General features: G+C 44.0%; 1 protein-coding gene across 16 annotated transcripts in view; it reads left to right on the top strand.

Annotated features, from left to right (window-relative positions):
* Window positions 1-16,127, top strand: part of Nckap5 (NCK-associated protein 5) — a 913,274-nt gene that overhangs the window by 799,244 nt on the left and 97,903 nt on the right. For all 16 annotated transcript variants that reach the window (XM_017599040.3, XM_039091169.2, XM_039091162.2 and 13 more), the window contains 3 exons: window positions 1,001-4,749; window positions 5,851-6,028; window positions 13,736-13,814. In XM_017599040.3, coding sequence (XP_017454529.1) covers window positions 1,001-4,749; window positions 5,851-6,028; window positions 13,736-13,814 — 4,006 coding nt within the window. The remainder of the gene's footprint in view (window positions 1-1,000; window positions 4,750-5,850; window positions 6,029-13,735; window positions 13,815-16,127) is intronic.

Raw genomic sequence — 16,127 nt, 5'->3', positions numbered from 1 at the left:
ACAGAAACGAGACTGCTTGATAGAGCAGTACAACACCCAGATTAAGATTGAACTTCAGAGCTGGCAGCCTGAGTTCATATCCCACTGTAGCCATTTGGGGTGGAAACAAATTTCACATGTTTGTAGTAAGTTCCAGAAAAAGAAAAGCCATGTGTCCAAATGTTTGTCCAAATCTCCTATCTCTGAGACCTGCCATGGGGTAGGTTTGTTGGACCGGAGAGTCTAAGGGTGCAGTTAAAGCAGCATGCCAGTGCTTGGTATCCAGGAGACCCTCACTATCTATTACTTCTCTCCTATGCTTTTCTGCTCTTCGTTATCTGTACTGTGAAAAACACAAATGTGGGGGACCCCATCTTTCATTTCCCATCCACTTTTCCGAAGGCTGGCATTTGGGAAGGTGCAAGGGTAAACAACTGAGCTGCCAACCTCAATGGAAGAGTAGCTACCACAGGGATGCCACTCCTTATGCCCAGTTAGACATGCACACACATGTATGCAGGTGCACATGACAACGTCAGAAACCTCTCACGAAGACAAAGAGCTACTGACCGTTAGACTGGCGGAATGAATTGCTCTCCTCTCTCAGCCCCTCCCTCTGCTGCATCGTGGCTCTCTACAGTGAGACTATATTGTCCTCTGCCTGTTCCGGAAGTGAAACTTGAGCCTGCTTAACTCGCCTTCTTGACTTTGCATCTCTGACCACTCTGTTTCTTCCACCTGGAAGATGTTTTCCTCACCGAGATAATGGCTCCTCACTCCAGTTGGGTTTTCTACCCTTTAAGGAATAGTTCTTACATTTCATTTCTCTATTTCACCATGCCGCTTAGCACAGGGCTCTGTGGAGTCGATGTTTACTGCACAGTCAGCATTGTACAAACAGTTTCTATGTGAATAGTTATCACCCAGTTAGACAAATTAAGTCTACTGGGGGGCTTTTCCTTTGTTTATGTGAGATCTGTTGGGTCCCATCATGTCTGATAACTGTATTTTTCTTCCCTAGCAAACATCACAGATCTGGGATAAAAGACTGAGTATCGATTCTTCGCTCCCAAGTGGCTTCACCAGCCCCGCAGATGAACTACCTCCAACCCGTATCAAAGAAAGCCACATTTTGGAAGGGCTGAGGAAGCTACAGAAGCGGAAAGTGTTACTTGAGTCACCAGCGTCAGTGATGAGCAAATGGGGTTATAAAGATTGCATGAACTCGAACGAAGGGATCTATTCGCCCGGGATTAAAAACAGCAGCCTTAAGGAGTGTCCCCCCTGCCAGTCACCTGGCAGAGGGATCCCATGCCAGAATCTCCATCAGACCTTCAACTATGATGCAAATTCTCATGAGTATGCACACGAAGAATTCCTATCCTCAGCCTCGCCAAGAACATCTCCAAGCCAGGGCTGCAGGATACAGAGCAGTAAATTGACACACAGTGTTTCAGACAGTCTATTCACCTGGGAGCCACATAGAAAATACTTTGCAGAAGGTACAGCCTCAGTTTATACCAGAGAAATGCCTGAAAGGCTAACTCGTTGTGCTAGCCACTGCCCCTTAGAGAGGAAACTGTGCCCCAGCGTTCACCTGCCCTGGGTGCAAAGAGACAGGGACCCACACAGCCAAGGTCCTGGCCATGTACCTCTGAACCTTCAACTTTCAGATACTGATGACAATGAAACCCTACATGAGCTGCACATAGAGAGCAGCGATGAGAGAAGTCCTTCAGACTTGTCCTTGACTGGGGACACCGACAGGTCCATGGAGAACCTAGGGGTGAAATTTGGAAAGTCTGAATGTGTCTCTCATGATAAGGGGAAAGAAGAATGTCCCACCCACTTAGAGACTAGTCCAAAAGCATTCAGCTTCATCAAGCAGCAAAGGGTTGTCAAGAGGACCTCTTCAGAAGAATGCGTAACAGTTATATTTGATGCAGAAAATGGAGAGCCTGTGGAATTCAGCTCTCACCAGGCTGGAGTTGTCACTGTCACCAGGGATGAAATTTCCATCAGCTCAACCCCTGCTGGGCCCTCAGAGGAACTCACTGAACTTTCACCTCAGGGAATTACTCATTTCCAGCCAGGGGCTACTGCAAGAGACTATCCTTTTCTGGGGAGACCTGAAGAAGAGCCTAAGACAAACATTCCAAAAGATGAAAATGGTATTCTCACAGCTCCGAATGACTCATTTAACTCTCCAACTACAGTAACTCAGAATTCCCCACGACCAAAGCTTGTTAAACCAACACAAGGAGTAGCCTGGCAGAGTAATTCTAGATCTGTGGCAAACATGAGTGTCTACACAAAGCAAGGTCTGACAAAAATTCCTTCCAGAAGCAAGATTTCACCTCAAAAATCAAAACTGGTGGACCCTATGCCTACCACCCTAGTCCCTTCCAGTGGCCTAGGGACTCTTGCAAAAACACCAGCATCCCCTACGGGGAAACTCTCACAGTGTACAAATGCAGAGAGCCCTGGTACTTTCTGTGATGTACAGCCAGAATCACACATTCCAAAACACCCCACCCAGCTTCCTCATATCCCCAAAATTTCCAATAAGAAGAATTGGGTTCAATGCCCCAAGAGTCAGACTGCAGGGATCCAATCAAGGCATCTCATGGGGAAAAGTGATAATGGCGAATCCCCCACGAGGGCCAAACGCTGCGGCTCTGAGCCAAAGACAAGAATGAGGTCTCCCTCCCCTCCAACTCCTCCAGGGAGGTCAGTCTCCCTCTTGGTCAGACCCAGTTATGACTATCCACCACTACCATCACCTGCCAAACCTGAAACTAAGGCCCCTGGTGACACCGTAAGTACAGGGTTGAAGTCCCCAGTGTTGAAAGGATCCTCTGCTCCCCTCGTCTCTTCCAGTCCAGCTATGTCAGAAATACAGAAGAAACCATCTGTGGCATCCAGGAAGTCTGCTTTCCCTACAGCTCTTCCCTCCACCCAAGCAGTGGTGCATACCCGCTATCCTGAGCACACATCCTCCAGCCCATTTGCCGTGACGGCTCCAGGGCCTACAAAAGTCTCTCCAAAAAGAGGTATCCCTAAAGCTCCCCATCCCCAAGCACTTGGAACCACCCACATGGACACAGACTTACAGACACCCAAGACTCGCCCTTCAAGCTATGAACTACTAGAGATGACATCCTGTAAAAACTTGTCTCCAGGGAGAAAAGGACAGTTAAGTGACAGCACTGTGACGCCCCACAGGCCTTCCTTCTCAGGACCGAATGAATTCTTGACACCTCAGGTTAATAGTACATCCTCATCTTCCTCATCCTGTAGAAACCAGGGCACCTCACAAGGTGGCCAAAATCCTCCCGAGAAAGGACCGAAAACTCGCCTCCCAGTAGGACTCAGAGTTCTCATGAAGTCTCCTCAGTTGCTCAGGAAAACGTCTATGGTACCAGGGAAACAAGAAAAGGATAGCTTAAATGAAGCGTCTCGAAGTTCTGTGACAGCGAACAAGTCTAATCCTGAGGACTCCAAAGACCCTGCAAGTCTGGAGACCTCAAGAGATGAGAGAACCACAGCCTTACTAGGTCTGAGAGGTCCAGAGAGTCTAGCTAGAGGTCTTGGCTTAGAGTCAACACCACCAGAGTCATTGGAAAGCAGCATCTCCAGAGATGATGGGAGAGACGGGGTAGACAGCAGAGCCATAAAAAGATCCTTCTCCTCCAGCAAGCCACACCTAAAGCCTGCTCTAGGCATGAATGGAGCCAAAGCTCGGAGTCAGAGCTTCAGCTTCCACTTGGGAGAGAAGCCTTCCACACCCCCAATAGAAGGGCCAGGCAAGATTCGAACCCAGATTATTACCAACACGGCTGAGAGAGGCAATTCCCTCACTAGACAGAACATCTCCATGGAGGGGTCCCCAAGCAAGACTCCCTCTGTTTCAACACCTGATAATCTGCCCAATGCTGGAAGGCCCCTGGGAAATCCCTTTTCCAGGCAGGGTTCTCTCTGTAGCACAGGAAGTTCTAGTAGCCAGCATGGAAGCCCAAGCAAGTTACCTTTGAGGATGCTCACAAGGCCAGAAGGACTCCTCACTCCTGAGGAGGAAGATCAACGGTTCTCTACTCAGGAAGAATGTCCCGGGAGAGGAGTACATGAACAATCTAGCAGTAACCACCATAGGCATCCATCATCTACTCTATCAGACTGCCCTCAATCCCTGCAAGTCCCAGGGAGGATACAGCGTCCAAGCAATTTGGAAACAAATGGGATATCTAAGCTAGAAACTTCTGGAAGGCATCCAGATGCTTCTCCAACTGGGACTAGTGTCGTGAGCCCAGAAGCCCCCCTCTCACCCTCCATCGAAGAAAAGGTCATGTTGTGCATTCAGGAGAATGTGGAAAAGGGCCAAGCACAGACAAAGTCCGCCTCTGTGGAAGTGAAGCCTAGGGCAGGGCCTTCATTCACCAGCTGGTTTGGTTTTCGAAAGAGCAGGCTTCCAGCTCTCAGTAGCAGGAGAATGGAAGCTTCCAAGAGTAAAGTGGAAAAGAAAGATACAAAACTGAAATCCGAGAGGAAAAAAGAAAAGAAGAAAGCTGAAGTACAATCGAAGAGAGAAAACGAACTGAGTAGGGGTACCAAAAAGGCAGATGGTCAGAGTCCAGACGATGGTTTGCAAAACACAGAGAGTCTGAAAGCAACCCAAGACATTTATAACCAAATGAAGTCAGAGCCAAGGAATAGACCCAGCCCTGCTGTGAGCCCAACAAAAGATGCCTTCATGACAGAACTTCTAAACAGGTAAAATGCATGTGAACAGAGAAGGGCAATCTAGAGGGGTCTCCCTGCTCCCCCAACCCAAGGAGAGCTGTTTACTTCTTGACCATTAAATACCAGCCAAGCACAGTCTCCATACACACAGAGAATATAATCTCTTATACATTAGCTATAATTTAAGCAGTGAAATAAAAGTTGGCAATAAAATGATAATTTAGTTCATGTTCCTTTCTTAACCAAGCCAATGGTCTTTGAAATTAAAGAATAGTGAGTTACATCCAGGTTGATAGCAATTCAACCCTCACCAGGAACCATGAATGTACCCACATTGCATGAAATGGAAGGAAATTACACACACGTTTGAAAGCATGCCGATTTCATTGATCGCGCTGAGCAAATGTATACTTAGAACTTTCCAGAAGTAATTACTTTTCCTGCCGATCTTAAGCCAGAAATGTATTTAGCAATCACCCTTTGGCGGTTTATATTCTGTCCCTCCCCAAAAGCAATTATAAAAAATAAAATAGAGGCTATGGGGAGATGGCTCAGTCAGTAATGTGCTGACCTTGTAATCATGAAGACCTAAGCTACTTCTTCAGAACCCACATAAACAAAAGCACTGTGGCACAAACTTGTAATCCCATTACAGAGACCATAGAGATAGACAGAGCCTTGGGCTTCTCTGGCCCGCCAGCATAGCCTATTTGGAAGTTGCAGGCCAATGAAGTATTCTGTGTCCCAAACACCTAAGGAATAATACACAAGAAGACATCCTTTACATACACACACACACACACACACACACACACACACACACACACAAACACACACACACAAACACACACACACAAAACGCACATACACAATGAACACAACCCTGTTTGTGCACACATTTTTAATAAACAGTGTAATAAAGTAATTTATTATTCTTACAAATCTAAATTGACACACTAGTGAAATATTTGAAGATATTCTTGCTCAAGGCTAGAAAGCAACACTTAACCACGGAAAGGTTTAAAGACAAAGAACCACAGCGAGGTTACCTTAAACATTAAAGGGCTGGAAGAAGAGCGTGATTGAAAACGGCCGATGTAATTTATCAGAGGAATCACTTTCTACCTGCAGAGTTGATAAGAGAGCCGCTCTACAGACAGAAAGTGGATCAAAAGGTGTCTCCTGCAGGAGCGTGTTAGAGGGCACCTCCCAGGGCTCCTGTTTCGCCAGCGGCTCTGTGAGCACTCAAGGAAGTCAAAAGAAAAACATCAAAACCAAAGTCGATATGGAAAAACCAAGAGAATCCTTGGTAAGCACTTCTCCATGCTGGCTAGAAAACACTTGATTCTGAATGTTCTGGTAAAGTGTGATGGTGACAGTTTGAGAAAAGACTGTGCTTCTAATATGTAGACTATGGTTTTTATATAAATCTCTTCTTCTTCTCTCTCTCTCTCTCTCTCTCCTTCTCTCTCTCTCTCTCTCTCTCTCTCTCTCTCTCTCTCATCTCTTCCCCCTCTTTCATTTCCTCCTCTATGTACATTTATGTATGACTAGCAGTACCTCATATGCTAACACATGTGTGGAGGTCAAAGGACAATCTCCATTGTCATTCCTCCTGTCTACCATGTTTGAGACAGGATCTCTCATCCATGGCTGTGTAGGGCAAGCTAATTTCCCTACACACTTCTGTGGTTCTCCTGTCTCCACTCCCTACAGCATCTCACTGAGGTTATAGACAGCGTTATGCTCATCTTTATATAGATACCGGGCATCTAAACTCAGGTCCTCAATGGCAAGCATTTTAGCTACTGAACCATCTGTGTAACCAGGGAGAAAAGTTTTTTAAAGAAGAGAGAAACACAGGTGACAACTGCTAACGATGGTAGCTAGGCCTTGTATGGGTGTGGCTCCCTCTGGGAATACTGTTATCACTGGGTCCGTTTTCAGACAATGCTATGATCTCCATACATTGGTTGCTACCAATATTATCTTAGAGTGATGCCCAGTGCTAGAATTTTGTTTTGATGATGATTCTGGCATCAACAGCAACAAAAGAGGAATGGGATTGGAGATATGAAAATGCCAGATGCTTTAAGAACGTGTCAGCTATTTTGATGTTTTAGGGGCTGTTTATTTTTCATGGAAGTAGGATAGCAGGTTGTACATAGACAGAGAGTAGTGAACTACATAAAGTACTTAAAACCAACAAAATATTCTCAACATAAAATGAGGACAATCTGAGTTTGGATCCCTCGTACTCGAGTAAAAATCTAGTCAGAACGACATGTTACCACACAGGGGAGGTAGAGGCAGGAGTCTCTCTCCAGCTCACTGCTCACCAAATCTATCTCCTTCAGTGAGCTCCAGGCACCGAGAGACCATTTCTCAGTAAAGAGGAGAGTGACTAACGTATCCAGCACAACTATCTGACATATATATTAATAAGCAACCATGTGTGCGTTCGCACACATCCACACAAACTTATACATACACCTGCCAACACACCATTAATTGGAAAGCACTTGAGAAAGACACGTGACATTGAGCGCTGGCTGCAGACATGTATGGGTACCTACTACAAATATGCACATGTATACACAACAGAGAATGTGTTCTTTCTGTATCTTCCTATTTTAATAAAGAGAATAAGAATATAAGATATACTAACATTTTTCTGAAGGACAATTTGAAATGAGAAGTGACTGCATTTAGGGGTAAGTTAGGTGTTTGAAGAGAACAGATTCTAACAGCAGTCTTAATTGGTATTTGCAAGTTGCTGAAGCGACACCATCCTCAGGGTGGGGTTTCACGAGCACAACATCTAAGACAAACACATACTGGAAATGTCTCCCCTTGGATAGGTCTGGACTCCAAAGGGCTCTGAGTTCTTTCTTTCAAGCTGACTCTGTTCATTGCAGGTTCCCCCTCCCCCATTTTAGCTCTTGGCTCATATGACATCATACCTCTTTGAAAACATGGATGCCCCGTGCATTATAAAACCACAAATTATAAGCATATCTGAAGCTGCCCTTGTAGTGTCACTGAAAGGAAAAAGGGAGAAGGAGTGTGGAGAAGCGTGCAATATGCTGGAAATTCAATCCTACTGATGGAAGTCTTTTGATAGCCCAGCGGAACCCCTTATCGCAGGCACTCCATTTAACTATGCCCCATTTAATATGGCTCTGACAGCTCAGGGTATATCTACACTGTACAGAAGGACCAAAAAACCCACAAAAACAAAAAAAGGCCTATGTTGAGCTTTTACAATTTCATTTTTGCTTTCTTATTACTGCCTAATGCTAAAGTAATTTAATGTACTTTCCCTTCCTCCTCTGAAGTCTTTCTCGGGGTAAGAGAAGGAAGCTCTGCTCTTCCCAGTCTGTCTGCAAGAGACACTCTTAGTATTTCCTGTGAAGTACACAGGTTACCTAACCAACCCGAGTTTAATCAACAGGGATATGCTAATTTTTCTCCTTAGCTGAGAGGAAATCAGTCATGCTGAGACGGCTTCCAGCATAAAGGAGTATTATTAACATGGATGGATGACCAGCTGTGAATGTGTCTTTGTGCATTCATATGTTGGACCTCAGTTTCTTTCTTGTTTTAGGCAGAGTCTCCTGTTTGCTGTTGTATAGGCTAGGCTAGCTGGCCTGTGGGATTCTGGGAATTCCTCTGTCTCTGACTCCTTTGTTGTCTCTAGGCTAGGCTAGCTGGTCTGTGGGCTTCCCTCTGGCTCTGACTCCTGTACTGTCTCTGGCACACTGGGTTTGCAAGTTCATCCTGCCATGTCTGCATGTTTGTGGGTTCTGAGAATCTGATCTCTGGTCAGTATACCCACAGAGCAAGCGCTCTTGCCACTGAGCCATCTCCCCAGCTCCCTTTTCAAAACTGTAATGTTGTTTGTTTCCTCGATTTTGTGAATTGGGCTAAGATTACTGAGCTCAGGAAGGACTGTGCTTTTCCGTCCTTTGAGATGGTAAGAAATAGCAGAGAAAGCATATTCATCAGGCATTATCATCTCAGGTAGGAGATGAGATGCAAAACAAAATGCATTCTTATAAATACCCTTGAACCTTTTAAAATGCAGAGTTTAAGGGAATTCTCTTTCCCCAGGGCTCAAGGTAAATTTGCCGGCTGCTTATTTTAAAGTATGTTGCAAAGAAATTTCCTTATAGGAGTTGTTTAGTTGGAAACAATAGTGATAGATAACACCATTGATGTCACAGCATCACTGTGAATGCAAACACTACTTCATTGTCAAGGCAACGCTAAGTCAACAGTTTTTTTGTTTGTTTGTTTGTTTGTTTTTTGGGGGGGGGAGTCTGGCAATACTTGGTGTTGAATCCGAGCACACACACATACACACACACACACACACACACACACACACACACACAAGGCCAACAACCTACCTATCTACCTGTGACCAATAGCCTCAGCCCTAAAAGTACTTCTCTCAAACCTCCTAACACAATGTGCCACCAGGCTTAGGTCTTTAAGGACTAAAATTACATTTATTCCCAAGAGCCCAAGTCATTTTTAAGCATTTTAATGTTTAGGGATTGTTTTTATTTCCTTTCTGTTGCTGTGATAAAATATCCTGACAAAAAGCAACTTAGTGGAGAACAGAATTATTGTAGCTCACGGTTCCAGGTTATAGGCCACTATTGTGGAGGGCAGTTGAAGTAGAAACTTCAGACATCTAGACACAGCATATCCGTGGATGAGGGCCAAGAGAAATGAACACATGTGTGCTTTCTTGGTTGCCTGCTTGTGCTCAGCTTAATTCTTCCACTCTTATTCAGTTTAGTACCCCCAGCCTAGGGAATGTTACTGCCCACAGTGGGCTGCATCTTTCTGTATAAGTTATCCTCATTAAGACAATCCCCAGAGGTGTATCCAATGTTAACACTGAGACTCTCTCCTTCCAGATGATTCTAGGTTGTATCAAGTTAACAATTTAAGCTAAGGATCACTGGTAATCATAATAGAAAGATTGTTTCCATATATGTTTTATATATACCTCAAATCTCTTTATGTCACAAACCATTTACCTTACCAGTGACTCCACATTCCCTTTTAGTATAGTTAAGATAAAATGTGGAAAAGTACCAGTAATGCTTCACCAAAATAAATCTTTTCTCTCTATGGAACTTTAATTAAAGGCTTATGTTCCCACATCTGCCATCATTTGTAGGCCACTTAGTTCTAAATTTTTTGTGTAATTTAGACCAGCGGCCACATTACTTGGTGCTTGAAATGGTTTTATGTGTTTAAATGAAGGGTAGGGAAGACCTCCCCTAGAAAGATTAGCCTGGGTGTGCTTTGCTTGCTTTCTGCTTCGAGTTGTTCCTTCCAATGAGTGGAGATTATTTTCTGAATAGCAATCTTAAAGAAAGACAGCTCCAGGCTCTTATTTAACACCTCAAGACAAAAATAAAAATCTTTTAACAAAGTTAAGGGGATCACACACCTCCATGGGGCCTGGAAGGGAGATGGCCATTTTAATGCATGTGTGTTAATATAAATGATACGATTCTCTTCTCCCAAGTGTCACCTCTTCAGAAGAAAATCACATCTGCTAATAAAAAATCATCAAATACCATCCCATTAAATGGGACTGCAGAGATGAAATGGCAGAAAATAGTAGCATAATTACACAAATGGTTATCATCTTATTAAGTCCTGCAAAATATAATAATTTCAGCATCCTTAATTGAATGATTCCATTCTAAATGCTGTTTTGATGCAAATAAGCAGCCTGCACATTTGCCTTCCTTTTGCTAAGTTTTCTAAGACATGAAATATCCAAAGATACCGGCTCACTCATTTCCCATCCCAGAGTCATGGTCGTTTGGGTATCTTCCCTTCCCACTCTGCCTCTCCTTCTCCCTCCCTCACACTTTAATGGAAAGTCACTCTTCCTAGCCCTTGATTTGATTTTGGTATTTAAAAAATGCTGTTTACTTCAGAAGCCCATAGAGTTAGTCATTCAGAGAGGAAGGAGGTACAGAATTCCAGATGAGGAATTCCCCAAATATAGAGTTCAACTGTGAGATCACGTGTGTCTATCTGTTACAGTGGGTCATACTCTCCCTTTTGCCTCTTAGGACTTTTGCAAACTCATTTCCTCCTGCCCTTCTGATAGTTTGAGTTAGTCACGATGAAGGCAGTGGCATTTAATGACCACATACTGCAAGCTGATATCTAAAGCAGCTTCTGAGCCCCACAATGGGCAGGGGTTAAAGATTCATCCTTAGCAAATGGAGATGCAAACACTTGGGAGCTGAAAGGTAGCTCAGTCACTAATGTGCTCAGAGATGAGAGTTCAACTCCCACAATCCACATAAAATATCACACATGGTAGCATGTACCTGTAATCCTGACACTGAGACGGTAAAGACAGCTGGTTGGCTAGCCTCACCTAGTCAGTGAACTCCAGGCCTGTGAGAGACCCTCTCATAAAAATAAAAAGGTGGCCAGCCCCTGTGGAAGTGCTCCTGAACTCCTGAGGTTGACCTCTGGTCTCCACATACTCACTGCACTTATATTTCCACACATGAGTATACATGCATGCAAATGTATGTTATGTACACACATGCATACACACTAACACTAACGCTAACGCTAACACATAAGAGTTTTCTCACCTCCCAGTGGTGTTCCCACATCCCACCTGCTGCATGATCCAGGGTGAAAATTAACTTAAACTGGAGCCTAAGAAAATATAATTAGGAAGAGAATCTGATGCCAAAATAAAGTATGTCTCTGATTTGCATATGCAAATAGTTTTAAATAATATATCCACGCTGTGCCTTGAAATCTGTTTGGGTGGAGAAGTAGAGCTAAGAATGTGTCCTTCTCTGACACTGCCCTTACCTAAGCTTGCACTTCAACAAGATCTTTCAGATCCATAACCGATCCATAAGCGCTACCCGTACCCCTTGGCAGCTGCCCTTTATAGATCAATAAGCCTAGAAAAGATGTGGTCTTGGAGTCTGTCCACAGGGCCAGGGCCTTGGGGGAGTCTAAAAGCCATGTGTAGCATAGTCATAAAGTGTAAATGATTGTCTGTATCCCATTAAGTGTTGAGAGTTAAAACTAACCCCCAGGTCAGCATGCAGACAAATGACTTTCTACATTTGATGGAAGATGATGTTTCTACATTTGATGGAAGATGATGTATCTTATTGAGCCTGAGCCCCTGGGCAGATCCCCCAGCAGCACTGCACCGTTGTCAGCTGCCCAAGTGGCCAGCTGTAATATAGCTTATAGGAGCCATTGTGGGGGTTGGCATATCTTTGAGGACCTTGACCGCTCTGATATTGAGGCCGTGTCCACACAGATGAAATAGCCTGGAAATCTGAGAACCATGAAGATCCCTGTAAATGGGTGTCAGCCTATAGTCTGGCTTTCGGAGTTCAAATCCCAGCCCCTCCATTTTGATAATAATGTATCGTCTCTGTCGTTTAAGGGTACATCCTTTCTGAACATAGGAGTGTTGGGGACAGCACCATTCCCTAGCATTAGGTCAAGCATGTCAGGCCTGAATGTAAAGCCATTGCATAGCTCCTAGTGCAGACAATGCAGGTATTGGCTGGTTTTGTTTATTTGTGTGTGTGTGTGTGTGTGTGTGTGTGTGTGTGTGTGTGTGTGTTGTGGGGAGGACGAGCCATGTACATTGTGTGTGAGCATGCTATAAAGACTAGAGATCAGCCTTAGTTGTCCCTCCTTAGGGACTTTGCATTGTTTTAAGACAGGATCTTTGACTGCTCTGCCGTAGAGTGGTTGGCCATCGAGCCCCTGGGATCTGCCTGTTTCCACTGATGGAATTAAAAGAATTTCAAACCTCATACCAGCACACATGGCTTTTTTACATGGGTGTTGAGGGATCAAACCCAAGCCACCATGCTTTTATGTTAAGCACCTTACTGAGTGATCCAGCTCCCCAAACCAGTCAGCTGTTTCTATGATTGGTGGTGTTGATGTACGTGGTGCCCCACTGTTAGATTGGAAAGTTGGGGTTTCAGTATTCCTCCCAGTGTTACTTACCACTGAAGACAAATATGCTGTGCTTATGGAAGGTCCCAGACCATTGATGAAATACCCATACATTGATGAAATTGATTTGATGGGACTCTCTCTAACATTCCTTTTGAACCATTTGCCATCAGGAATATATTCATTCCAGCTTGAATGGACAAACAACATTTTTCCCTTTAGATAGGGTCACCTATAGCTCAGGCTGTGTTCAAATTCATTATGTAGCTGAGGATGACCTTAAACTTTTATGGTCATGCCTCTACCTTATTTAGTGAGCACTAGGATTTTATGAATTTGCCATCAGGCCTCGTTTATGTGAAGCGAGGCGTTAAACCCAGGGCTTCCTGCATGCTAGACAAGCCTTCTACCAACTGATCAACATCCCCAGACAGGAGGAAATGGTTTTAATATGACACTTCCAAATATGTCTTGCCAGTCTAGTTTACCGATCACACAACCCAGACTCCTCATTCCATTATGGAAAAAAGGAAGAAAAAAAAAAAGATACTTTCTTAGAGAGAGTTATAGTCTAGGAAAAGGGTCCTGTGACCTAAATAAGATTCAAGTATAGTCCCTTATTCTTATTAAAATAACTTATAGAAAAATCTGTGACTCGGGAGGAATTATAGCCCCTTAGACTTTAATGTTTCCTAATACCCTGGTGTGAATGACTCCATTATAAAGTTTTAAAACCAAAGCAGTTAATCTTGAAATCACACATAGAGCCAGGGACCCTGTGAGTCCTGCACCTCAAAGCTGTGGTTGTAATTCTGGAAATGGGCTCTCTTAATTAAAGCCCATAATGAAGCCAGATAATAAAGGCTAAGTAGGATAAAGCATTGCGCAGACATTCATAATCCCACACAGGTGTATACATTCAACACACTCATTACAGAACGTGCCATTGTTATGAAGATTGCAAAAGATTGTTGTAGAATGATGAATAAAAACTTCTAGTATCGTCTTACTGCAGGGGGCAGAAGTCGACGAAGATGTACGAGAGGATGAAGAAGATAGAGTTGCTGACGCTGCGCTCCAAAGCCACGTAATAGGTAAACATCCATGTGTTGCTTGACTGTCTCTCACATTGATGAATTCTCTTGGTGCATTTCTAGAGGCGTTGCCTCAAGTGGCCCATGATTGCAATAGTTCTCAGCCTGTGGGTCGCAACCCCTTCCGGGTTAGATTGACCCTCTCACAGTGCTTGCGTAAGTCCATCAGAAAACAACAGATAACTACATGACGACTCATAACATAGCAAAATTACAGTTATAAGGTAGCAATGAAATAATTTTATGGTTGGGGGGTGTCACCACAACATAAGGTTTTAAAAGAGCGTAGCATTAGGAAGGTTGAGAACCACTGCTCTGTGGGGTATGAGGTGGTACTTGTTTTTCAAAGAGATTAGATGCTTTATTAGTGACTTTTCCTGTTGCTGTGACAGAACGCCTGACAGAAGCAACTTCAGGGAGGAGGGGTTGATTCTGGCTAACAGGTCAACGGCACAGTCCATCATGGCGGGAGGGCGTGGCAACGGTGTGAGGCAGCTGCTCATCCGATAGCCACAGTCAGGAAGCAGGGAGACGAACGCTGGTGCTCGGCGCATGTCTCCATTGTGACCACCTGGGACATTCAGTCTGGGACCCCACGTTTTCACACGTGCTAATGTAAAACAAGTAGATTGGGCCTGGGCACGTGGCTTACATAATTGATGGAGTCCTTGATCGGCATTGACAAGGTCCAAGGTTTGATGCCAAGTACCACAAAAGGAAAGCATGCAGAAGCAGGAAGCCATACTGTTTCTGGGGTCGCAGAGCCCCACTGTGGAGAAAAGATGGGTGTTCGCAAAGGAGTACAGTGTGAGCTGAAGAGGAGTTTGTGCTGTTATAATAATGGAGGTGACACAGGAAACCAATACTTATTTTCCTAAGGAGAGGATCAATTCTTAGAATATCCCTTTATAGAATGGCCTCAAGAAGCAACTAATGGGGGGTTGGAGATTTAGCTCAGTGGTAGAGCGCTTGCCTAGGAAGCGCAAGGCCCTGGGTTCGGTCCCCAGCTCCGAAAAAAAAGAACCAAAAAAAAAAAAAAAAAAGAAGAAGCAACTAATGCAGGAATCTATTGCTTAAAAACACTGGGTGATGGCTTCCTGAAATGGAACATTTTTTAAAATTTGGACACTTCACATATAGAACTGTTTTAGTTTCTTGCCTGCTGCTATGATAAAATATCCTGACATATTTTATCATAAGCACAACGTAAGAGTGACAGGGTGTATTTATAGAGCTCACAGTTCAGAGGTGCAGTCTACCATTGTAGGGGAGTCCCAGCAGCACTTGGAAGCAGTTGGTCACTTACATCCCAAGGTGAGTGTAGAGAATGCACGTGCTTTCCACAGCTCCACTTCTCCATCTATACATTGTAGGAATGCCCACAAAATGGCCCAGCCCACAAAGAAGATGGATCTTTCCACATCGAGTAATCAGTATACTCCCCAACAGATGTAACCAGAGACCAGTCTTCCCAGATGATTTTGTCAAGTTGAAAATCAACACTAACCTTTACAAGAAACAAATAAAACAAGTAAATTCACTTGCTAAAACCTTCAACACAATTTTCTTTTCATCATTTCAGTTGAAATCCCCGAACAAATATAGACCTAAATTAACTTCAACTTGTTAGGTGTTTCTTAATGAAGAAAAAAATATGATTATTCAGAAAACCTGTTTCAGCTAGCTGAGGTAAAAATGAATCTGCAAGGACACAACAGTTAGCTTCCTGCTCCCAATTCCCTGAAAGTTCTACAACCCTGAAAACAGCCTAGTTGTGTTTCTTAAAGTTGTACACAGCACCAAATATAAAAGAAAACATGTGCTCAGTGAAGTGGGAAGAAAGTGTCCTGTTTCATCCCCTGTTAGGAGACCAAGATGGAGGAAATATCCGTGACTTTCCTGTTTGTGAGGAGACTGGAGGAGTAATTGATTTCCAAGTCCCCAGACTACCTTGGGCACTCGTAGAATTCACTGTTCTTCGGGAGACACCAGTGGCTGTGAATGTGCATTTGCTGATTAGTCACCTTGACATGCAATGATGGAATGGATTGCTGTAGGAGTAGCAGAATGACCAGAGTCCTTTGCTTTTGCTCAACTAAAACACACTGACAAAAGCAACTTAAGAGGCAAAGGGACTCAGGGTTCGAGGATACAGTACATCAAGGCAGGGAAGACACAGCAGCATGGGATGGAGGCAGCTGATCCCACTGTCTCTACCATGAAACGTAGGAGAGCAGCGACTGCGTGCGTTCTGAGGATCAGTTCCCCCGCTCCTTTCTTCAGCTTGTGCAGTCCAGGATCTCCTACCCAAAT

Source organism: Rattus norvegicus, chromosome 13 (genome assembly GCF_036323735.1).
Source record: "Rattus norvegicus strain BN/NHsdMcwi chromosome 13, GRCr8, whole genome shotgun sequence".
Lineage (NCBI taxonomy): Eukaryota > Metazoa > Chordata > Mammalia > Rodentia > Muridae > Rattus > Rattus norvegicus.
Note: the sequence above shows the minus strand (reverse complement) of the source record. Positions and strands in the feature narration are given on the sequence as shown.